The sequence below is a fragment of the Parasteatoda tepidariorum genome, chromosome 6 (genome assembly GCF_043381705.1).
Source record: "Parasteatoda tepidariorum isolate YZ-2023 chromosome 6, CAS_Ptep_4.0, whole genome shotgun sequence".
NCBI lineage: Eukaryota > Metazoa > Arthropoda > Arachnida > Araneae > Theridiidae > Parasteatoda > Parasteatoda tepidariorum.
Window position 1 is genome coordinate 71,763,822 of NC_092209.1, and position 25,943 is coordinate 71,789,764.

The 25,943-nt window shown below is 27.3% G+C and overlaps 2 protein-coding genes across 13 annotated transcripts in view; one reads left to right on the forward strand and one right to left on the reverse strand.

Moving 5' to 3' along the window:
• The window catches only part of LOC122268373 (elongator complex protein 1), a 70,816-nt gene extending 64,644 nt beyond the window's left edge, over positions 1 to 6,172 (forward strand). For 11 of the 12 annotated variants that reach the window (XM_071182573.1, XM_071182576.1, XM_071182570.1 and 8 more), the window contains exons 28-34: positions 3 to 65; positions 907 to 1,078; positions 1,388 to 1,487; positions 2,877 to 3,019; positions 4,352 to 4,512; positions 4,720 to 4,801; positions 6,078 to 6,172. In XM_071182573.1, coding sequence (XP_071038674.1) covers positions 3 to 65; positions 907 to 1,078; positions 1,388 to 1,487; positions 2,877 to 3,019; positions 4,352 to 4,512; positions 4,720 to 4,801; positions 6,078 to 6,157 — 801 coding nt within the window. In that variant the 3' untranslated portion in view covers positions 6,158 to 6,172. The remainder of the gene's footprint in view (positions 1 to 2; positions 66 to 906; positions 1,079 to 1,387; positions 1,488 to 2,876; positions 3,020 to 4,351; positions 4,513 to 4,719; positions 4,802 to 6,077) is intronic. The other variant, XM_071182585.1, reaches the window with a different exon arrangement.
• Positions 6,173 to 13,472: 7,300 nt separating this feature from the next.
• Positions 13,473 to 24,065, reverse strand: LOC107448497 (zinc finger protein 512B-like). The gene is made up of 3 exons (XM_016063721.4): positions 23,859 to 24,065; positions 16,537 to 17,104; positions 13,473 to 13,962 (listed from the first exon to the last, which is right to left on the reverse strand). Exons 2-3 carry the CDS (start codon positions 17,094 to 17,096, stop codon positions 13,863 to 13,865), a joined length of 660 nt encoding a protein of 219 aa, XP_015919207.2. The 5' UTR covers positions 17,097 to 17,104; positions 23,859 to 24,065; the 3' UTR covers positions 13,473 to 13,862.
• Positions 24,066 to 25,943: the final 1,878 nt, after the last annotated feature.

Below are 25,943 nucleotides of genomic sequence, written 5' to 3' on the forward strand. Positions count from 1 at the left end.
AGGATATTGAAGAAGCTGTGGTTACCTTGATTGAAGGTTATGAATGGAGTAGTGCCTTGCTATTGGTAATATTTTGTTTATTGACTTTATGACTCAAATTTTATTTCTTTGTAATGTTCTCGAATGATTTACTGTTCTTGTGAAATAATTGTTTTTTCAGTATTCATTACTATTTTATTATGAATGAAATATTAAATAAGTGAAACTCTTTTTAATGCATTGTGTTTTTATTTTAAAAAAATATCCAGAACTAAAGATATCTTTGCAAGGTTGCCATACCACAGGGCAAAAATGAAAAATCTGGAAAATACGGAGAATTAGAAAATCGCCTAAAATAACAGGGAAAATGCTGGGGGGAATTTTGTTTCTTATTTTCGTTTTTTGAAAAATGGGGACCACTCAAAGTGCAATTTATGCATTATTTAAGGATGATATATCAGCTATACTAAACTATTTCATTTATTATGGCAGTATGTTCTTTTTTTTTCCCTCCAAATTTTTCCAGCAATCAAAAATAAAGTTAGTCCAATATAGCTCACACAAGAGCACAGTGATTCTGTATTTCCTTTTAATATATTGTGTATAGTATGTACTGGGAATTTATTTTCCAGATTAGTGTGGCAACCCTCCTTTATTAAATTTTTTTTTTGCCTCAGTTGCCTTAACATTGTAATGTAAAAAATAATAAAATTAATAGTGGAAAAAGACACTTAGTATTAGTTGTGTTAATACTCCCTATAAAAAACCAAACATACTTTCTGTTCCAACTAGGATTTCGTAAAATAATGGTGTAAATTGTGCTTGTACAAAAAAAAAAAATTATGTGTCCTAAAGATGCAACAAAAAAAAAATAGATTTTTTTCATTGATTTGGCTCTATATGTTAATTACTTACGTTTTATTTCAGATGTCAAAGTATAACAGATATGATATTGCTGAAACTCATCTACACCCATCTCTTATCATGCTTCATAAAACCCTAATACCAGAATTAGATTTGTTAATAAAGGATTTCAACACACATCTTTCCCGACTGAAATATTTGCGAAGTCCAGAAAAAAAGAAGCTAGATGAAGAGGGTAAGATAGTATGAAATTTAAGGCATTGTGCATGCAGTTAAATTGCCTTTTTATATTTTTAAAGATAAGCATTTTTTCATTTTCTTGGGAAATAGCCAAACAAAATTTAGTACATTTCAGTTATTTTCTGTATAATATTCTTAGCTATATTTGAAACTTGATTTAGATATAAAGTTTTCATGGGATATAATTCTCAATTTTATAAATTTAACTAAAATTAAAATTTTTTATTTGTTTTACGAAAATTTGTCTTTACAGCTGTTTTTGTTCCTTGGTGATATCAAATAATTTTTATTTTTTATATTACAGTTGCTCTTTCTTCAAAGTATAATGATGATGATCTGTTTTCTGAGGTTACTAGTGTTTCAGATATTGCATCTTCTCAATCAGAATCTGCTCGTTTGTCTGGGTATTTTATTTTTTTTATTGTTATTTAAATTTTTATTCATAAATGCCTGCTTTTTTTAATGACACTGTTTAATTTAATGCATGTTAAATTTCTTCATACTTTGCTATAGTTTAAGAAATGGGAAAGCTTCAATTCTCAATTCAATTTCTCAGAAACTATTCAACCCATTTTGCTAAAATTTTGTATGATCCCATATAACGTTATATTCTTTAACCCCTTACCTGCCGAGTAAAATTTACGTGATTCACTCCCCAGTGCCACCGTTTTTCGCTCAAATGCGCATTGTTACGCTGTGTTTTGGTGGGGGGGAAAGATGCACGCGTTGCAATTTAAAAACAGTTTACTTTCACAAGAGAAGAAAAAGGAAAAAGAGAAAATACAAAACTTAAATTAAAGAATAAAAATTCAATATAAAATATGTTAAAACTTAGCTGTTGTATGATAAATCCTGAAACATGGTTGGACACATAAACCAACATCACATTCATTGCCCTGATAGCGGGATTCTCGACGAATATACACGGGAAACGAAAGCGAAACAAGAATAAACCCAACCTTACTCAAATAGAAACACACAAACAATAAGTATTATGATATAACTTTTCCAACACATCCCTTTCCCATTCCCCCTCCCCCGAAATTTGTAATACATTCATTGCAAACACTTTCAATGACAAACATTGGCAAACTCTTTCAAGGTCATTTTACTGCATTTAGAAGGCGAAGGTGTAGTTCTATTTATAGAAGCGCAATGTAAAGCATCGTTCTTCGGGAAAGCGTATATATACGCCTGCGGCAGTTAACGCATCGTCTGGCCGAGACGTAAATATACGCCCACTGCAGTTAAGGGGTCAAAACCATACAAAAAGTATACATAGTCTATTCAAAAAAATGATCAGCCATTTTAAATCAAATTATAAAAAATAATAAATATTTACGATAAGTTATTTTTTGCATGAAATTCGATAAACAAATTTTATAATTGTGTACAAAAAGTTTTCAATTTGCTTAAAAACTTCTCATGTTGTAGCAAAGTACCCAAAAATTAACTTTATGAAGTAACTTTAGAGAGCTGTCCTGCCCAAACTAATTGGGACCATATATTTTTGGGCTCAGAAATCTGAATCCTTCGAAAAAAGGTTTGTTTATTCAGAGAAAGTACATTGTTGTGTCTGATTTCATAACTCAAGATATAGCCTGCACTTGATTATTATCATATTTAAGGTCGCCCCCTCAAGCCATTAAAATTTAGTCCTAGATCGTAAAAATCATTAGGTCAAATGTTATTCAGAGTCGTCTTTTTTTTTTCTTTTTTTTTTTGCACACTGTACCTATGCAATTATGTGTATTATGTGTATAAGCATAATTTACTAATTATATATTTTATAGCTCTATAATGACTCGTAAAAGTTCCAAAAGCAGAAGAAAACAACAGCTAAAGAAATATCGCTTGAAAGAAGGTAGTCCTGATGAAGATTTAGCTCTGATTGTTGCTCTTTCTGAAATAGTACGAAAAGTAGATGGTCTCAAAGGTAATGAGTTTTTCATCTTAATTATTCTTACAATCAATAGTTAACTAAAAAGTAGATTCAGAGATTTATTTAGAGTTAATCTGATATTTTGTATTTAATATACTATTGAATTTTTCTCAAACATGCTGTAATTTAAGTATTGTATTCAAATAAATCAAAGTGAATGCAATGCTTAAATTTTAAATTCAATGAATGAAAAATAATCTAATATTTGAACTGATAATAAATGCTTTATTTCTCAAAACTTAGCTTAAATAAATATTTTGTTACAAATTAAACTATTTTCCTATTTTAAATCGAATTAAAAAGGAATTTTTTAAAAGTAAATTCTTTTGTTCATTTATTAACATACATACATATGTTTTAGAAAATAGGAACATACAATGAGCATAGGTGTTTTAAATTTATATATTATTCATGCATTTTGGTAATAATATTTAATTGGTATTTCTTAAACATGAAGTTAACTTCAGTTGTATTTTTATGATATTTAGTTTTTCTAGATCATTGTTTAATATTTATTTTATAGACTATTTATAACTTAATCTACCTATAGTTGAATAATTTGTCTATATTTAGTTTTTAAAAAAATCTGTTATTTACAACAACAAGAAGAAAAAAAAACTTTTTTGAAAAATATTTCTAAAATATATACATTTTAATTTTTTTGCTTGCTTGTATTTAAACATTAATTATACATTATAAAGTTTGTTAAATCATTCTTGGCTTCTGAAATTATCATTGTATTTATGAAATATATATGCTTTTTTAAATATTTTATCTTTATGTTTAGTATTAGTCTATGTACAGTGTGCAAAAAGAAACTGATCATTTCAAACAACTTTTGATTTAATGATCAGATTTTCTCGTACTAAGAATGGTTGAAGGGGGATGACCTCCCTCAAGTATGGTAATTAATTAGTATTGACGATTTTTTTTAAATAACAAAATCAGATAGAAAATTAAAAAAAGAATTTTTTTTGACCGATTTGAATTTTTGACCTACAAAATATGAGACCTAAATTCAATCTGAGAAATATGGTCTCAAAAATTAAAACTCTTTAATGCTTTTACATATTTTGCCGTTTCTCGAAAACTTTTTAGACAAATTGAAAATTTTTTGCACATAATTGTAAGGTTTGTTTATTAATAAATAATTCAATGCAAAAAAAAATCTTAGATTGTTGTAAGGTATACTAATTTTTACATCATTTTGAATGATGTAATTTTATATGACAAGACATAAAATTTGAATGGAATTGGCCGAATTGTTCCTGAGAAATCAAATGTTGATAAATTTATAGTTTTTTACAGCTGCATATTCTTTTTCAGATAATTTTTTGAATAATGTGCGAGTGTTGTTGCAACATGGTTTGGATTCTCCTGCAAAAGAAATACAATCTAAGATGCAATTATTAGTTTCTTCAATAGATGCTGAAATGTCATATATTTGGCCTATTAATCAAACAATCGAAACTGCTCCTACGCAATGGGTATTAATATGATTCTTATTTATATTTACTTAATAGTTTCTTTTAGGTTCATTTTATAATTTGTTTTATATGGATCAGCAGCTCAAAGAATTTTGATTGTATATGTTGCTTGATTTTTTACCGTTTAAGACCTATGTTATTATAAATAGTTTTATATTTATCGATAATTTAAAGAATTGATCTTATATGATGCTTGTTTTTTTTTAGAGCTATGGACCAGATTCTACTGTCAACTCTATTACTGCTTCTAGAAATGTGGAGGAGAAAAATATTACTACAACACAAATTGGTATGCTTTGTTTTTGTTATGAAATATACTTTCAAATGTTGATGTGTTATAAATTAAACCTTGTGTATATATAATTGTGAATATTACATTTTCTAGTATCTTTCTTTATATGTATATATTTGATGAAAAAGTTTATTGCTGTTGGAATTACTTTTTGTTGAAGAAAATGCGTGATTTACCATTTGTTGACGATGCTGTTGATTGATGTATTTCGAATTGTTCATAATTTTATCCCAGAAGGATACAGCCTAGTTATTACACGTTAAACCTCATAAACTGCTTGATGAAGAATCAAATATTAATAATAAAATTTGAAAAATTTAAATATATGGGGCTCCAAAGTAAAGATTCATCTTTTTATTTTTAATATAAATATACATTATCAAATAATAAATTTGGAATAACGGCCCAGAGGTTGTGGGTTTTTGGGTAAGCCCCACTGGACATCTCTGTCCACCTGGAAATCAAAAATGTGAGTATCATGTGTATACTAAAATAGTCTTTGCCAAGGCTATTAGCCTTTCGCATTCAAATGTATTGGCAGAAAAGAAAATGTGAGAAATAATAGCGAATATTAATTGAAGCAAAACACTTAGCAACCATGTATTGTTTTTTTAATTCTGTGCAAATGTTGCAGGCATATGTAAAATGAATCTCTGTAATGATTTCCGTACAAAAAATACTTATTTAAATTATTGCTTATCATCATTGCTTTCTCGCAACATTCTCCATGTGTCATGTTATGTTGCATATTAAATACTCTTGCATACTTTTTGTTGCATATTAAATATCTCAATGGTTTCAAAATCTGTATTAGTGAACATGAAAGTCTCATGCTTAGAGCTGGTTTATCTAAAAGACAAATATGTCCTGCAAATCTGATTGTGTTCAATTTTATAAATTTTCTATAACATCTATGTCCACAAATTTTATTAGATCTATGTTTTTCTTTCTCCGTATTTTTTCTTAAGTAGAAATTACCCTCTTTAATACTGACAAAAATTATCAATTTAACCATTTCACTTAATCATTTTAAAATTCTTCACTAAGCCAATATTGCTGAATGCTCTGTCGTTTTATTGACAAGCTTTTTTTTTAAAGGGAAAAAAACTACTTATTTTATAAAATGCTCTTTTACATTCATTATAATAAACCCTTGTTATTATTATACTGCAATCGCACTGCTGAAGACTGTTTGTTACTATACTATCGCTTCTTATTATGAAAAGCTTCTTATGATTACCAAAACTAATGTCTGATTTTTTACCTTTTCTAGATCCTCAATTAGCTGCACCCCCTTGGAGAAAGTTAGATATATTTTTAAATATGCTTCATATTGATGTAAAATGTAAATAAACGTTTTATTTTCTAGTTTCTAGTCTGAATTGAATTCCATTCATCGATTTTTTTAATATTTTTATTATGTATTTTTGTTTATTTATTTCATTTTATTTCTGTCTTTACCTCCATATCAAGAAATTCTTCGTACATAAAATTATTTTTTTTATTTAACCTTCGTACATGTACGCTGGTTCAAAACACCTTAAGCAAATTATAGCCTTTTAATTCCCTAATTGCTATTTTTTAAATGTTAATAATTAATGTCTTGGTTTCATCAGAAATTTTTGTTAACATTTAGGTATAACTTGAGTTTTTATTTCTACCAATTATTGTAAAAATGATACAGCAGATATCTTTGTTCAGATTTTTCTAAAGATGAAGAAAACTAACAAAAAACAAATTATGATATTTATTTTTATAAAATGAAACTTTTTTAAAGTTAGATATTTCATCTTTTTAATTATATTAAAGTTAGTACAAAAATGTGTCAGAAATTCCATAAAGTGGTTAAAATATTCCAAGTATTGATTTTAATATCCTTTTGTTTTTCTTTGATTAATCGAATTAGTGATCATTTTAGGATAAATGGTATATATTGTTAAGAAAATTGTGTTTTCAATTAAGCAGTATTTTTTTGCATTGAAATCTCTTTGCGCAAAATGTCAATTAATGTTAATTTTACTAGGAAAACTAAAGAATTCGTATACTTAAAAATTAGATTTTTCAAGAACTATTCAACTGATATTTACTCAAATTTTGTATTTTGCCATGTGACGTACTCAGGGTATCTGCGCACCTGGAAAGTCATGAAAAATCAGGGAAAGTCATGAATTTCAGTATTGAATGAAATTTGTCATGAAATTTCATGATTTTAGCTATTTTTTAAGAAAAGTCATGGATTTAGGTCACCAAAGAATTTTATTTTTAAAATGGAATCCCTCCCCCCCCCCCCCTCCCAATTTCATGGTGCTCCGAATATCTGAATTTGTAACAAAATCCCCACTCACAGTCATATTTATTGAAATATAAAATGTTTTTATCATGTTCTTTAAAAACTATGGTGTTCTTTCAAAAAATGAAAGAAAAAACATCATTTCTATAGTGAAGTATCTTTTAAACTTCTGTGATTTCAGAATTTATATTATTATTTTTTTTAATTTTTTTTATCAATTCTCGCTGAAGCAAGCAGAAAAATCAGGAGTATTTATTTTCTTTCTGATAAACAAGAAAAGTATCTTTAGAATATAATTCTGCAGGAAAAAAAAGGGGGGAATTAGTTGCTCAGCTATTTTATTGCTTCAACTCTTTCTTTACTCTGTTTTTTAAATTTAAAATCAATAAATATGAAGATGCTGAGTATAATAGTTTTGGTTATACCTATTATTTCAATTAATGTTATTATAATGCTTTTTAAATTTATTATTCTGTTTTTATTGGAGAAAAGTGTAACTTCGTTAAGTCATGAAAAGTTCTTGGAATTAGTCATGGAAAGTCATGAAAAATCATGAATTTGAAAATCTAAAATGCAGCAGATACCCTGCGACTTTAAAAAATTTTGTACCTTACAATTCAAAATTTTTCGACTTATTAAATAAGAGAATAATATGTACTAAAATTTATTTTTTGCATGGAATTATCTTAAGATAAACAAATTTTATAATTGTGTGCTAAATATAAGTCCGTTTAAAAATTTCTCAAGATAGGGCAAACTGCGCAAAAAGTAAAATTAACATTAAGGGGTCCAAACTATAGGGACCATTTTTTCCAGATTACTGCTTTCCCCTGTGTTTTGGGGATCAAAAATCCAAATCCGTTGGAAAAAAGTATGTTTTTATTCAGAAAAAGTATGTTATTGTATCTGATTACATAATTTAAAATATCATCTACGCTAATTAATTAGCATAACTGAGGTCCTAAAACGTGCATACCCGATCATTAGATCAAAAGTTATTTTAGGTGGTTCTTTTTTTTGGTGCACTGTACATACATTCAAAAACGCTGTTGATCTAACTGTCTACTTTAAAACTCTTTTCAACCACCGCTTCACACATTACATGTAAAAGAAAGTGTTTTCGATAGAATTTAATAAATATTTTATGTGAATAATTTGCTAGTTTGCGGCTCTAATCAATTAAAATTTAGAATTATCGCACTTTTTTTATGTATTATTTATCTTTGGTTTTCTATGTTAGGTTTTCGCAAGTAAAATTTACTCGCTGACGTCCCCGAATTCGTATTTTAAAAGCCGTATGAAACCAGGTGTTTCTCATGTAGTTATTTACCATTTCGAGGAGTGTTTCTATAAACTTACATAAAGGTAGAACGAACGAAAAAGATTTGAAGTTATTTATTAACCCATGAGAAAATTGCTGTAAGTTCTGAATATCACATTTCAAATTATACTATTTGTATAGTTAATCTTTATTTTGGTGAATTGAACTTCTAATTCATCTTATGGTAAATCTAATAGTTGCAGTTTGAAAATAAAGGTTGCGTATTGGATGCTTTGAATGTGTAGTATGGTCATATTAGAGTACTTATACGTTTTGGAGGGTGGTAAAAAACCTAAGTTATTATAGGTACTGTGGAAATCCGTTTTTACGGCCCACGGAAAGGTTCCACAGAAAATTGTTGATTGTGGTGATTTTTGACTATCAGTGACTGACCTCATGCATTAGCATTATGCCAAATGATTCTTAATATAATTTATCTTTTTTCATGGGATGAACTTCTAAAAACATGTTCTGCTTAACCTAATGACATAAAGCCATTGCATAGGGCAAAAAAATAATAAATTTAAAAAAATTGAAATTATTTTAGCTTAATTAATTGTTTTGGTGTTCGTCTTTCAATTTTGTGCTTGATTTCGTAGTGTTGATTCACATCGATTTATTGATTATTTACTTTTTCTTACTTTACGAAGAATGGGTATTCGACTAGTTAGTAATAACGAAGAGACGAATAAAGCAAACAAAACAGAAGCTTTCAGATATCTTTTTCAAAACCAACGCAACAAATTTCTCCATCTAACAAAGTTTTTTTTTACCCACGAATTATCAATTCGATGTAATCATTCATGAAATACAGAGAGTTTTTTTTTTTTAGTTAGAAGGCTTCATGTTATGAAATTTAGAAAAGAAGGGGAGAGGGACTAAGTGTGTAAAAAAAAAAATTAAGAAAAAGCTTGAGACTTGATTTTCCTTAACAAAAGTAACCGGTTGAAAGAGGTCCTACTTTCTTGCCTTTTTTAAAAGAAAATTCAATTGAAAATGTTTGTTCCTAAAATAAAAAAATATTTGTTATCACCATCTAACTGCCTTATGATAATATGACTCTGTATATTGTCCTTTTTAGCATCTAGCTTTACTGAGTTATTTTCAGTGCCCATTGACGGATATATAATTTACTGAAAGAAATAAAGTTTTAAGATAAATGATTTGTAAAAATGAATTGATTTTAATCGTATGATTAACTAGAACTTACTAAAATTCCGAACGATAATGCTTAAGGACAATCAAACCACTCCGACGTCATCCATGAAGTTTACCCATGTTATATGGGGACCCAGTGCCTTTTACCAAAACTTGAAGAGAATGGTTAGTTTGATATATATTAAATTTGAACACCATCCTTATTATGTAATGTTGATGTCTTATTTTAGTTTACCCATATACGATTATATTGAATGAATAACAGTTCTGTGTTATTATTTGTTTCTAAGTTGATTTTATATGCTTCATTTCAATGAAAACAATTAAATTAAGATAGGATAACGTGAATTTAGGTTAGTGTGTGTTTTCAAATTTTTTGCGTTGTGTATTTTCGTAAATTAAAATTTTCTAATCAATTCCAAATCTTTTATTTTAGATTTTAGCTCTGTTATACAAAAAAAAAACTGTTTCTTCTATTTTTTATTTACTCCAGTTTATTTCTATCCTATCATATAATAAATACTTCTACTATAAACAGAGAAAAGAAAACTGCATAATATTTTCCTTATTTTATCTTCCATTAGTTTAAGAAGATTAATGATGCATGTCATCCATTTTAATAAGCATTATATTAAAGATTGAAATAAGTATAAGAGCAATAAAAATGGTGAAAATTAACTTATTTAAAATAAATTGTAATTTGCTTCACAAAATTTACTTTTGTCTTCATTTTAACTGAACAAATTAACATCCTGACATAACATAAACATCCTGAACAAATTAACATCTAAACGGGTCATAGAAATAAAATGAAATAAATGCTCAAAGGATTACAAAAAACTTCATAAATTCAATTAAAAAATAATACAAGAAAACGATAAACTCATCTTTCTAATTAGTAGTTAAGCTTTTTGCTGTTGTGTCTGCCATTTGCTCTAATTCTCTCTGACTAAAATGATTTAACATACATTAAAAGCAGACGATTAAAATTTTAATTATAGGGGACATATGACTCAAAATTCTCTTTGTTTTTTTCCTTTTTAAAATTGAATTCGAAGCTTTTTTTTTTGCTAGAAAAAAATCCATTTGCATAAGAAATGCTTTGGATTTCTGAAAAGAGAAACTTATTTGTAAAACTTTTTAAACATAAATTTAATTTTCAGACGATTTATAAACATGTTAAAATCGTTCCCAAAGATTTGATTTGAAAGGAAGAAAATATTAGAATTCAATAATATCTTTTTCCTGCAATTTTAAATCGTTTTAATTTCAATGTGGATTAAGTATTCAATTAGAATGGACTTTTATTCAACAAAATAATACTTTCCTTTGATTTTGAAACTTTTCCATGTTATATTTTGAAGGTAAGAAAACTTTTATTTTGAAACCATAACTAAAATACTACTATATATTGGAAAAATGCAGTTTCATATATTATTCTCAACAGCTTATTGTAACATACACCTATTACTTGCGTTTAATTTATAAAGTGATTTTATATTAAATAGCGAATATTTTATTTTAAATAATCACATACATAAAATTATATAAATACATATACTTTAATACAAGTTTTTGGAATCGAAAATGCTAAAATAATTTAAGTACTCCTATGTATGTAAGTACATATCCTTATGTAGTCAAATATTAAAGCATTAAATCGTGAACATTCTATTCGAAAAAACTACATTTATTAAGAATACCTAAATACATAAATTATAGCATATGAATTTAGAACTGAAAATGTCATGTAGAAATATAAATAGTTTAAACAATTTTGTGTAATAGTCTTGTGCATTGAACTGTAAAAGCTTATTCTAAGCAGTTACATCTGTTAAGAATAATTAAATGCATATGTTTCAATGCGTAATTTTGGAATTGAAAATTTTATGTAAAGCTGTAAATAGTTTAAGTAATCTTTACTTTTGTTTCGTTTCACGTGCATTACTTCAGTAAGTAACGTACTAATAACGTAGAGTAACTAACGTATAAAAAAAGTACACGTTTTATATTTTCATATTAACGTGATCTTAACAAACTGCTACTAATGAAAAGGCATGCCATTAATAGTCATGCCTTGTTGGTTGTATTTTTCTTCAAACACTTACTAAAATATTTAAATTAAGTATTGTTTTGTGAATGTTGATAAAAAATACTTTATGTTGATGAAAAAGCTTTTCAGTTAGGAAAAGATTTTTAAAAAAATGCGAGCAGCATTGCGGGGATCATCCCCTATAAGAGTATGTTTTCTATCACATGAGTTCTTTCCTTATACCATCACATTTTGGTTTCCGGACGATTATTGTCAGGTATTGTTATTTGTTATTAAATTTTGTTTTATGAAACAAAATAAGATTTACGGAAAACACATGATTGTTTTGAGCTTTTTTTTTATAAAAAAAAAATTTGAAAATTATTTAGAAAATTGCGTGAAACTTTTTAAATTTATCGAATATTTAAATCAAACTTTCTTTTATTAATTGCCGAATACGATTCTCAACAAAATTAAGACAGATTATTTTCTAGTTTTTTTATGCGCTGCGCAGTATTAAAGAAACTACCTTAAATACTTATATACTTGAATTATTTTTAATTATTTTTTTTAAATTGGAAATAAATAATTTTGTAGATAATTTTAATTTACTCCAAAAATAATGTTTAATTATATTGTATATCTATAAAGTTATAAGAAAAATCGTAATAATAATAATTTTTTTTTAAATGTCCATATCTTCATAAATATTTACTCTATGTTTACGAAATTTTGTGCTGTTATTTTAATTAACAACTAAAGTAATCGATACAAGTTTATTGCATTACTTTCTGGCACAGGGTGTTAAAAAATACTTGTTTTCTTTGTAATTTATTGTCGGTTTCCTAAACCTCTGAAAGCTTTAAATGTTATTGCTCAGTATGAAAAATTTAATCACGAACTAAGCATCTCTAAAACAGGGTGTTCAAAAATACTTGTTTTCTTTTGTAATATGTTGTCGGTCTCCTAAATCTCTGAAAGCTTTAAATGTTACTGCTCAGTATGAAAAATTGAATCACGAACTAAGCATCTCTAAAACAGGGTGTTCAAAAATACTTGTTCTCTTTCGCAATTTGTTGTCGGTCTCCTAAATCTCTGAAAACTTTAAATGTTATTGCTCAGTATGAAAAATTGCATCATGCATTAAGCATCTTTAAAACAGGATGTTCAAAAATACTTGTTTTCTTTTGTAATATGTTGTCAGTCTCCTAAACCTCTGAAAGCTTTAAATCTTACTGCTAAGTATGAAAAATTGCATCATGCACTAAGCATCTCTAAAACAGGGTGTTCAAAAATACTTTTCTTTCGTAATTTGTTGTCGGTCTCCTAAATCTCTGAAAGCTTTAAATGTTATTGCTCAGTATGAAAGATTGAATCACGAACTAAGCATCTCTAAAACAGGGTGTCCAAAAATACTTGTTTTCTTTCGCAATTTGTTGTCGGTCTCCTAAACCTCTGAAAGCTTTAAATCTTACTGCTAAGTATGAAAAATTGCATCATGCACTAAGCATCTCTAAAACAGGGTGTTCAAAAATACTTGTTTTCTTTTGTAATTTGTTGTCGGTCTCCTAAACCTCTGAAAGCTTTAAATCTTATTGCTCTAAGTATGAAAAATTGAATCATGGACTAAGCATCTCTAAAGTTATAGAATAATCCTTTGAGTATTTCTTGAGAAATTTTTAAAAAAATTTCAAAAACTCAAAGTGACTCTTACATTATTGTATGGTAGTCTATATATATATATATGAAGAATATTACATTTAAATCTGATTTTCCTTTTAATATTTTTGAATGGAATTATGTTGTTCTTGGTTCAATTTCTTGAAGTGCGACTTGACGATTTTAAAAAGAAGAAAACAACACCACATTTTATGTATAAATAAGCAAATGACTTTAATAAAAAACATTAAAAACTGTACAGCTATTGTACAAGTAACACAAACTTACAGAACAAAACTTTTCAGTCAATTCTGCCAGCCGTGTTACAGACTAACAATCAAGTATCAGGCATTCACAATTAAAAACATTGTCCGATAATCGTTGTTGAGTAATAGAAATAATAACAACTATGAAATTATCTACACAGGTTCTTGCATTCAAAGAGGAAAACCGTAACCCAGGATGTTCAATGATTACCCATATGATTTACCCTAATTTGTCCAGTTCTCGGCTCGGTTTAAAGATCTTTACATGGTTATTCCTCTTTCCTTGCAGGTCATAAGGCACATATTCTGTTTCCGTCAGACTTGTAACCAGCTTATTTCTTGTCCCAACCACCGTGTCCTTTTTCTTCCCATCCTCCGTGTCCTTTTTCTTCCCATCCTCCGTGTCCGTATCCGTGTCCTTTATCTTCAATGCTGTTAGGAAAAGAAACAACAATGATTATTACAACGAAAAATGATTACAAGCCATTTGTCAACATATTCAAGGATAATAACATGAAATAATTAAAATTAGTTTATGACAGAACACCCGTAAAAATAAATTGCTTTAAAAAGAATTAACTCACATGAATCTGACTTACTCAAATCAATATTTAAATTAATTGAAAACCTGGCTAGAAAATGAGCTTATGTTTTCAAAGCTTTAACACGTTCACTGTGATATTTCCGTAGATTTAACTAAACATTTCTATGGTACTCATATTGTAGTCCATTTTACTGAACTACGAACAGCACAGTGGTTGTGTCAATGAGCTATCATTGAGCTGGATCGAGGTCCTATCTCAGATAGTGGCTTAGAGCTTGCCCTACTTCTGATGGATGTATTCAAGTTACTCTGTAAAGTATAGGCGTGCCCACATCATTATCATCGTGTGGTTGGTCTTAAAATTGTGAATCTCAAAATCTCCAATGGCCAACAAGTGGCTATTGAGGGACTTCTCTACTCTTTCAGTGAAGAAAAGTGTTTCATCTTTAGAAGTTAAGTAGATTATTTTACAATTTTGTGATCTATGAACATTAGTCTTTTATTATATCTAATTTTTAATAATATGATATAATGTTATGAAAAATGAATAATATTATAAATTGACAAATTGGAAATCTAAACCTGCTCCGTGTTTAATATTGAAATGTTAGCGACATGAAGATACTCAGCCTTTCTGTCCTTCTCTCAATATATAAATGCGCAGCTTTTATGCATTAAAACTAACAATAACCCTTAATTGAAATTTATAAAAACTTCATAGGTAACTCAATCTAATCATTATCTCTGAAATTTAATAGTATATTGTTTATTGTTATCAGTGGCCATTGTTATTCACATATATTTCCACATTTCTACTTAATTTAATTGCGCTATGAGTAATTGTTTCCATGATTCTGTTTGCGAGAAAAATTTAGTCATTAATATTGCGGGGATAGTTTTTGCTAAATAAACGAATTTCACGTTTGAAAACAGGAAATAACGAATTTAGATGTCTCTTATGCTGAATATAAACGACATCAGCGGAATGAACTTATTTCCTAGTTTATGGATCATCCATAATTGTTCCGTGGTTGTTCACATAGTTAATATTCTCATTCTTCGCTTAGGAAGAACAGTTACGACTCTGTTGTCAATGCATAAAGATGCGTGCATTAAAGCATCTTTTTCCTAATCACGTGGCTTTGTTATTATATGACAAACAAGCTCTCAAGCGTGTTTTTTTATAGTTGAGTTGTTTTGCTTTCTCTAACGATTTCGGAACCGATATGGCAGAGGAAAAGTGAAAGGTGTATTTTGCAGAACTTTTTGAAGCAGAAAAAAATATATTTATTTATAAACCGTGATATTGATACAGGATATTTAAGGATATTTCTATTTTTAATTTTTTTTAAAAAAAGCAAAAAAACTATTCGTCTGAGGATATTTTGAAAAAATTCTATTCCACTTATTTCACTTCAGTTATGTTGCCACTTTTCTAACTATTCACTATAGTTCCACGATGTATCGTGTAATATAGTTTTCTTTTGCACATTGCGATAACAAACGATACAATAAAAACATACAATTTTACAATCAACAACGATAATGCCACCAGTATTATCTATAACGATGATTATAGAATTGTATTGTGATCATTATAACAATAAATTTCGAATACAATAATATTATTAATAACTATAACTATCGAAAACGATATTAATATGAGTGTTATTAAGTCTCATTTGGGTAATGACAATATTGATCATTACAGAAACAATGTAAATTGGGAAAATATTACAAAGTGTGGGGAAATTTCGATATTTTAACTTGATATAAAAATTGCGATTTTAAAATTGTTAATAACGAGATTATAATTCCTTATATTAAACATCACTACTTGATTTTTTTAAAAATTATAAAATTAAAAATTTAAATTGTATTTGAAAGCTAGATATTCTTTAAAATAGTATTTTTATATAAAATATTTTTAATTAGAAAAGTACACAAACAATATTAGTTTCTTTTATGTGTTTCTTTCATCATTTCAAACATATATTAAGCAAATTAGAGGTTATTAATTTCATCATGTTAATGTGTAATTATAACAAGTGTGATTTTGATATATTTTCTATGATATACATAGATGAATTTTTTAAAAATATTAGTTAAACTGAATGATATCTCAATATATTTTAAAATAAATTTCCTTACTAACATAAGTTGATTAAATTGTATTTTAAACTATCTGTAAAATGTCAAATAAATTTAGTCAAACGTTTGGCTTTTAGTTTTAAACCCAATTTTCCCCTTATTACATTTTTCACAGTTTCATGAAAGCAAGATTTAAGCTAATGAAATATCCAATTAACTTCCATAATAATAAACGCAATTTTTCTCGTTCACAAATTCTTCCAGTACTATGCACCATGAAAGTTAATTGGTTTTGAAATGTAACTTAGAAAAATCAATTCAATTTCCCTAATTTAAATCATAATTAATAGATTTATCAGTAAGTTACTTACATAACGGGTACTGGTTTCTTAATCACTACAGACTTCTCTTTGATTACTTCAATGGGTACATGGACGGGCTTTGGAACTGGGATGGGAACGTTCTTGTGAATTGGGACAATGTATGGTTTTGGAATGTGAACTGGAACGTGGACTGGGTATGGTTTGGGAACTGGAATTTCCTTGTGGACTGGGACAACGTATGGTTTTGGAACTCGGATCACCTTTGGTACTGGGTATGGCTTGGGAACAGGTACTTCCTTGTGAACTGGAATAATCTTGGGAACTGGTACTTCCTTGTGAATGTGTTTGATAACTGTTACTATGTGTGGAACTGGGTAAGGCTTGGGTACAGGGATGTGTTTGTAGACGGGAACTTCTCTTGGGATGTGAACAGGCTTGGGAACTGGTACATGATGAGGAATTGTGATCAATTTAGGATTTTCTTTGATGATGTACTTGATGGGTTGTGCTTTCCACTCATCATGATGATCATGTGATTCCCCCCAGCCGCCTGCATGTACTAGTGCTATACAGGATACTAGCAACGCTGCAAGTGTTAGCCTCAGCATTTTGTAAACTGAAAGAAAAAACAAACATTAAAGCACTTAAGGTTCTAAATGGACATCACAATTAATAAAATTATGAACTAATGCAAAATTAAAATCTTTTTAATTTTAAATAAAATTTTAAATTAAAATTTTTTTTGTCTATGGAGAGCAATTTAGAAATGTAAAGTTGAAAATTGAAATGACATAATCAAAATAGTAATAATTTAAATGCGTCTTTTTGGTCCTGTATAATCAAATTTCTTGATAGATTTTATTTTCGCAAAAATTTATCATAATTCTCCAATGGAAGGAGAAAGCACACTTATTCCCGTTGCTTCTTCGTTTAAATTTACTCACTTAAGAATTGTTTAACTTAATAAAGCTTACACAGAAATAACTCTTTCAGTTTATTTTGATGCAATTAGTATAGTCTGTATTTGAACTTAATTTGGTATATTTTTTTAACTTTATTTATTTTAAAGCCCTTTGCTGCAAAATAATATTTTAAAATGCAATTAAACAGTTAATTTTGAAAGAACTTTCTAAATTATAATAAATATTTTTAGCTATTTTTTGTTAGCTTTAGAACGCGAAAATCATATTTTTAGTAATTATACATAAGTGGTCAAAAAATAAATGTTATAAAACTATTTATAACATTTTTATAACGCTTACGATTATTATAATTTTAATTTAAAAAAAATTTCATCTTTTATGTGTTATAGGGGAATTTTATTCAAATAGTTTATTTCTTACTTTATTTGTCTTTAAAATCCTTGACGTGTAAAAGTTAGTGTGCAGCAGTGATAAATGAAAAGTGACGCAGTTTTATTGTTGCACACGTATTTAAATTACTCACCTTTCATTTTTATGAATTTCATAACTTATTATTAATTTAATTGAAGTAATTATCTATCTAATATTTTAAAATACTAATTTTTAATCTAAAGTAATATAACATTTCACAGATATTTCATCAAAACTATTTATTTTTCAACGAAATTCTTGACACGTTAAAATTAACCTGTCAAGGGTAATGGAAAGTGGTGCAATTTTATTTTTGCACATACATCCAATCTGTTTATACTCTATTTTTATAACTCATTATTAATTGAAACTCTAACGTTTTGCATATCTCATTAAAATTGTTTATTCTCCAAGCATTTTTCTCACGGAATCTTTGCTGCGTAAAAAAATAACAGAAGAAATAGCATGTGGTGCAATTTTATTATTGCGCATATATTTAATTAGGTTCCCTATTTTTGTGCAATAAACAAAAAAATATTTTTTTAGAACCTTTTGAATCGAAACTTTCCCAAGCATTGCAAATAAAGTGATAAAAGTTCACGTGCGAATTTTCTCATCATAAAAAATATACACAGAAAAATGACCCGAATAATTCCAGAACGGTGAAAGTAAAAGTAACATATAAATCACTTCCCAGTCTTTCAGGCGAAAACAAAAGCTTCCACTTTTCGTGACTCCTCAAGTGATGTAACACTTCTTTTGGAGATTTCTTTCTCTTCCGCGTAGACATAGTCCAATTTAATATCTTCTTTTTCAAAAACCACTTAATTGTTCTCGTGCTGTGCTGAAATAATTTCAATTTTGATTGATTGCATAAGTGACGTTCAGCTGGGATGATTTTAAAATTGCGAAGCAGCGTTTTAAGCCTAATAATAGAAAATCGTTTGAAAGAAGCTTTCTACTGAAAATTATTTTTTTGACCATTGTACCGTAATCTTTTGCTAGATTTATTTTTGATTTTTTTTTCTTAAAATATCGGAATGGAAATTATAATGTTATAAATAACTTTAAACAGGGCAGTAGTCAAAATATTTTTAGCTCTATTGAAGGTGTTTTTCAGTTTTTTTTTCTCTAGTTCGATGTCTGTTAAAACTTCTTTTGTTAATTTCAATTAAAAACATCTTTTTTTCTAAAAATATGAAACAATTCTCTCTTTTTATTTAATATTTTCATAAAAAATCAAACAATATCTGATTGAATTAAAATTGAAGTTTAATGGCGTAACAACTAAGTGGTGTTTAGCCTAATTTTATTAAACACCCTCAAAGCAACGAAATGAAACGATAATACAAATTATGTCAGTTCCAAAAACAAAAAAAAGGCATAAAAGAGAGATAAATAACTAGATAACTTCCTTTTTTTAAAACTTTAACAGCAACTTTATTATATAGCGCATGAGAAATATCGTAGCCAATTTTCTATTGCATATTTCTATTTTTTCCCTTGCATTTTTACTCTATTTTATCATATCACTATTTTCTTATACACATAAAATATAAAAAAAATTTTATATCATATGAAGTCGTCATAGTATTACATGGCTGTATTTTATATAAATTTTGAACGTATTCAACATTAGAATTTTTGGCACGTGTTTAACCATAACATCTTTCAAATTTGTGGCAATCTCTGTATGGTGCTAAGTTTAACCACATTATCGTATTTCTTACACTTGTAACTTGATTATGGTTCAATTTAGGAGGAAACATGGTTCAATATAACACTTTATTAAGGTTGTAGAAAACATACTCAGCAATAACTGTTCAAGGTACCAATATTATTTTCAACTTTGAGTTTTTAAAAGTATATAAGTTTTTATAAAAACACTTAAATTATTCTAACATATTCTTTTCCAACCGATAAAAAAAAACTGTCAAGTTATTTCTCAAACTTACCATTTGGGAATATTTTTTGAAATCCATACAACAAAAGATCATTGCTCTGCTTTTAAAAGTGCAAAATAACAATTTAATTTAACTTCCCCCTGAGAGGGATTTGCATCTTTTTTGATGCCTTTTCGCCTGTTAACATGTCATTCCTCTGATCCAAGAAGGCACGCGATCTTGTAAGAGGAAAAGATTCCAATTAATATTCCCCCAGGAAACGGAGTTATAGTAATAAAGATAGTTGTATAAATAAATGAGGAACATTATTTATTTGATCGATGCTCTAAAAAAGCTTAATGTCTTCCTTACAAAGCATTCTGATATTAGATCTTCATAAGATCTACTTTCTATGTTCTCGCTTTAGGAACATGATACCCATATCGCATTGCAATAAAATCATTTTTTCTTTTTGTTCTTTAACAAGGAAAATTATAGTCTTACATCTTGAATGCTTTTTATAATAGTTATTCAAATCTAAGATAATGGGAATTTTATGTTAACAAGTCCATTACTACTAGTTTAATCTCCTCGTTTATTTTTTCTGAATTCTAAACTGAAACAATTTATTATCGTTAAATGATACTGAATTTTTATTATTAGTGAAAATTTCTCTTTCAAACGGATAATAGTTGTTGTTTATTTCAGTTAAACCTTCATTTAATATTTTTAGTTAAATTTTTTAATACATGATTAAAAAGTTAAATGGAATTTAACATTTTAATAAATTTATTTTAAATTTCATTACCTCTATTTTTTTTTATTTGAAAATTGCATTTGAATACTTATTTTCTCTAATATAAAAAATAAAGAAATTTTGAATTCACTGTGCAAAATTTGTTTAAGGTACATATTTAAAAGGTTTTAGTTATGTTTATTATAATATTAATCAGTTAGATTAATTTTCAAAATTGCAGATTTGTTATTGATTTTATACTCGATAGTTTTGCATTTTAGAAGTAAAGGAAGCATATATTAAGGAAAAAAAATTTATATAATTACAGTATCGTGAATTATAATTAATTAAACTTTCTTAATTTTTCATCTTTCTTAATTTTTATTAAATAAGGCATTTGAATATCACCTTCAAGAATTTTTTTTTTAAATTAAATAATATTAAATATTTAAAAAGTGATATTTTGGAGTCTACATGTATTCAATTATTCTTCGTATTATTCTCTAAATAATATGCCTGTAATTAAAACACTATCAGTTTGAACAATTCAATGTTACCATGGTTTCAGGATCTATGAGATCACCAAAAAACTCGGTAATATTTACTGAAGCGCTTTGGTAATAATTTTGATAAAATATTCAATAAAATATGGTTTCATAGATAGTATATGATGAGATTTGGTAAATATGATAAAATTTTGAAATCTTTCGTTTTCTTTAAAAAAAACAAAGCCTAAGAATAAAAAAACAATTTATTTTCACTTTAAACTTTTTTTGCAAGACTTTTTTCTTTGGGAGTAGGAATCTTAATAAAGTCAATCGAATCAAATATTAAAATGAAATATAAGTTTCAATTAAAAAGCTGCTGTAAAAATACATAAAAATTCTACATTTATATTTATAATGAGAATATTTTAAACGAATTTTTAAATTTTGCACAACCAACAATTCTTAGACGTTGAATACTTTGACATCTAAAACATGCCCCTACTTCCATTATTTTATAAAACAATTATCTTAAAAGGATGTAAGGAACACATTTTTTGAGAAAATAATTTCCTAACAGGCAATTAAATTTTAGCATTTTTTTTTCAATTGAAAGAAGACATGTTACGAAATATTTGTGCTTCAAATTATTTAAGAAAAATACACTTAAGGGTCTTTAAAATTTGAAAACTCANTGAATATCACCTTCAAGAATTTTTTTCAAATCAAATAATATGAAATGTTAAAAAAGTGATATTTCGGAGTTCACATGTATTCAATTATTCTTCGCATTATTCTCTAAATAATATGCCTGTAATTAAAACACTATCAGTTTGAACAATTCAATGTTACCATGGTTTCAGGATCTATGAGATCACAAAAAATCTCGGGAATTTTTACCGAAACGCTTTGGTAATAATTTTGATAAAATATTCAATAAAATATGGTCTCATAGATAGTATATGATGAGATTTGATAAATATGATAAAATTTTGAAATCTTTCGTTTTCTTTAAAAAAAACAAAGCCTAAGAATAAAAAAACAATTTATTTTCACTTTAAACTTTTTTTGCAAGACTTTTTTCTTTGGGAGTAGGAATCTTAATAAAGTCAATCGAATCAAATATTAAAATGAAATATAAGTTTCAATTAAAAAGCTGCTGTAAAAATACATAAAAATTCTACATTTATATTTATAATGAGAATATTTTAAACGAATTTTTAAATTTTGCACAACCAACAATTCTTAGACGTTGAATACTTTGACATCTAAAACATGCCCCTACTTCCATTATTTTATAAAACAATTATCTTAAAAGGATGTAAGGAACACATTTTTTGAGAAAATAATTTCCTAACAGGCAATTAAATTTTAGCATTTTTTTTTCAATTGAAAGAAGACATGTTACGAAATATTTGTGCTTCAAATTATTTAAGAAAAATACACTTAAGGGTCTTTAAAATTTGAAAACTCATGCTAAGCATATTTCTTCAGAGTTACAGTTAATATTAAAAGAAACTTAAGTTTAATTTTAAATATTAATTCAAAGAAATCAAGCAAATAAATTATAAGACAACATACAAATTGTAATTTATCATAGAGATTCATATGTTTAACACATTCTTTACACTATCTTCAGGGTTACTTATTTTACAATATTCGCGGGCTTGCAAATATTTTTTTGACGTAGGAATTACATTATATGTTATTTATATAACAAATTATTTAGCTAGGAGATGATCCAGAGTTTAAGATGCATTATACAAATAAGGAAGGAAAAAAAAATTTAACGTCACATTCTATGGCAAGTTGCAATTTTTGTGGTAGAATTTCTTGACTATACCAAATGATTTAATGTTGTCTTTATAACGGATTTTACATCACTTTTTGATAAGTTTTAAGTTTAGTTTTTTTTTCTTTTGTCAATTTGAAATTGATTAAAAATAATTATTATTACAAGTAATCAAAATCACGACGAAAATTCCGAATTTTTTTTTAAAAAAAAGCTTTTTTTATAATTTAAATCGACTGAAACGAATTTTTTTTTTCGTTCGCGGACGGCACCATAGAGTTGAGATAGTAGTATGCAACTGTGAAGAAAGGAGAAACTTTTTTTTTCTTCCGTAAAGATGTTTTCTCTGCAATTTCACTCATTAAGCAGTGAAAGCGGTAAGATGTATTTTGAAGGGATAAATAGTTTTTTTTTTAAAACTTGCGAATATTTTTAATAACTTCTCTTTTACATGATTTTTTATTTTTGCGAGCAATGTTTCTGCCAAACATTGAGGTTTCGACTTTTCAAATTCTTTTTTTTTTTTTAATAGATTTTTTCATAAGATAGATTAACAATTCTGTAATATTAATTCCGTCTATAATATTTAAACCATTCGAAATTTGATTTATCACAAAAATTTAGTCATGGTAATAACGTGAACGTCAATTGCTTCGTGAACATTCAAATGCGTTAAATCTTCTTGATTGTACATTTTTAGTTACATTCCAAAAATTAATTAGAATATTATCGCGAGTTCGTAATAGAAACCACAAAATATATGCAAATATTTCCATTCATAATTCGTTGGAATTTGTTGGACAAAATAAACTAGCGATTATATTATTACTGTATGAATTAACTATTTTTAATGTTAGCGTGTGAAATTTTCTATGCACTTATTCGAAAATTACGCTATTGAAAATAATTTAAAAACTTAGGAATCTACTCCAGGAATAATATAATCCAAGAATTGCTAGAAAACATTGTCAAAGTGTTCCATATTACACATTTTTTTACGAAGTGCAAACGATTTCCTGAGATTGATGTAAAAGCAGACGATATCCTGATTCGAACGTAAAAGCAGACGATATCCTAAATCACTTAATCCATGAGAATTTAATTGATATGAGAAATGAAACAGGTGATAACTTGACCTACCTGAAATCACTAGTTGCACAGATTGAAAACTTTCTCTTCGATTATTTTGGAGAAAATGTCTAAAAGGAAAAATTGGATTGAATGGTTACTCGACCGGCTTCCCTAAACTTTTATACTTCGACTGGACCAATAAGACATAGCCGACCTATTTGGGACAAGAAAAAGTGAATCGCCATTTTGCAAAATATAGGACACTGAACCTTGAAGGCATATTGCGCCCCTGGCGGGATACTCTCCCATCGAAGAATATAACAGATAGAAAATCGGAGCAAATGTTTGTTTATTGTTTTCTTCCGATTTTTTTTCTTCTTCTACTTCTTCGTAAATGTTCTTCTCCTTTCCGTTGGATCATTTCGCTTTCGTTCGACACGTTTTGATACAGTTTTGAAAAGGGAAAGAAAGACTTTCGCTGTTTGTTTTGTTTTGCTAAGTTTATTTATAGTCGTCTGCAGACGGGTATAATACGTTAAAATTCGAAAACTGATTACCGGCTTTTCGACAGATCTTAGGTGTAGTCTTGATAATTCGTCCGATAACGTTTGACTTAATTACTTGTTTATATTGAGGGATTTAAAAAATGCTACTGCCCCAATTGACTTTCTCGCTCATTGAATTAAACTCATTTCCTGGCTGAGACTTTTGTTTCTTCAGTTACATAAAGATGAGGATTTAATTAAATTTATGTTCAAATGTAAAAAAAGAAAGAGAGCGTGATCAAAAGAAAATATATATATAGAAGTTAGATTTTTTAACAATGTTTAAAACTAACAGAATTAGTTTTTGATGAAACATGTTGATTTTTTGTAACATAATGCAGAACTAAATTTTGTAATACCAGTAAAATATTCGCTTAGTTTTAAAAAAAAATTAGTTTAACTTTTCAAGTTTAAGTTTAATATGTTCTTTTCATTTAAAAAATGATGCTAAATATTTTTTATTGATTTCCTAACTCACACTGCAGTTGAAAAAATCACTTTATAAACTTTTTGAATTGTTGTTCTTTATATAAATATGTTTTGTTATTGTCAATTTAATAAATATGAAGAATATTTCTTAAACTAATTTTATCTAAGAATGAAAATAAGCATTCCATAACTTATTTTTATCATTTAATTTTTAAACTTTTGTGCTGACTTTAAAATTAATGACTGCTGGTACAAAGTTCTTAGAAATTAAATTAGAGCATAAAGCATTTAAATCACACTTGATTGACTATAATCTTTGTGTTTTAGGAGTTTAAAATATATTTTAGTTGTATTATAGGCATAGATTGCGATCTTGGATGTTACTATTAGCAATTAGCAATTATTATGCTCAGTCTTAAATCGCATGTTGTTGTTAATCCTTATCTCACTAAAAGATGCGTATTAAAAAGGTTATGAAGATGAATTGGAGATTAATTTAAAATCTTATCAACAAGACATTTAAATTGAGGTATAATTTTTGCAAAAGCAAAGTACAAGCACGTTTCATAAAATCCCAAACAGTTTTTATGTAATATGTTTTATGTTTTTATGTAAAACATAGTTTCAGTTTTAGGCACTACTGTTGAAATATTTTAAACTTCGTATGGAATGTTTTTGATGTACAGTGAGCAAAAAGTAAATGAATGACCGTGAATAATTTATTGATCTAATGATCGAATCTCCAAGTTCTAGGACTCTATCTTAATGGTTCGAGGAAGTGATTTCAAATATGCTAATTATTTAGTACAGACGATATTTGAAGTTACGAAATCAGACACAAAAACGTACCTTCTCTGAGTAAACATACCTATTTTTCACGGATTCATATTTCTAATCCTCAAAATGTAAGGGATAGCTGCAACCTGGGAAATATGGCCCCAATAGTTTGGTCTGAAGAGCGTTTCAAAGTTTGGACCCCTTAACGTTAATTTTACTTTTTGTTTATTTCGCCATATCGTGAGAACTTTTCAAGTGAATTAATAAAAATTTTGCATGCAATTATAAAATTTGTTTATCCAAAGATAATTTCATGTAAAAAAAAAAGAAACTTAGAAAATCCATATTAATTTTTGTCATTTTATTTAATAATAGTCAAAAAAATTTTGAACTGTAAGATATA

Coding starts and splice junctions, on each gene's coding strand:
- LOC107448497 (XM_016063721.4), bottom strand. CDS start 17,096: ATGCTGAGGCTAACACTTGCAGCGTTGCTAGTATCCTGTATAGCACTA. Junction 13,963..16,536: donor AAGAAACCAGTACCCGTTAT/GTAAGTAACTTA, acceptor TTTTCCTAACAG/CATTGAAGATAAAGGACACG.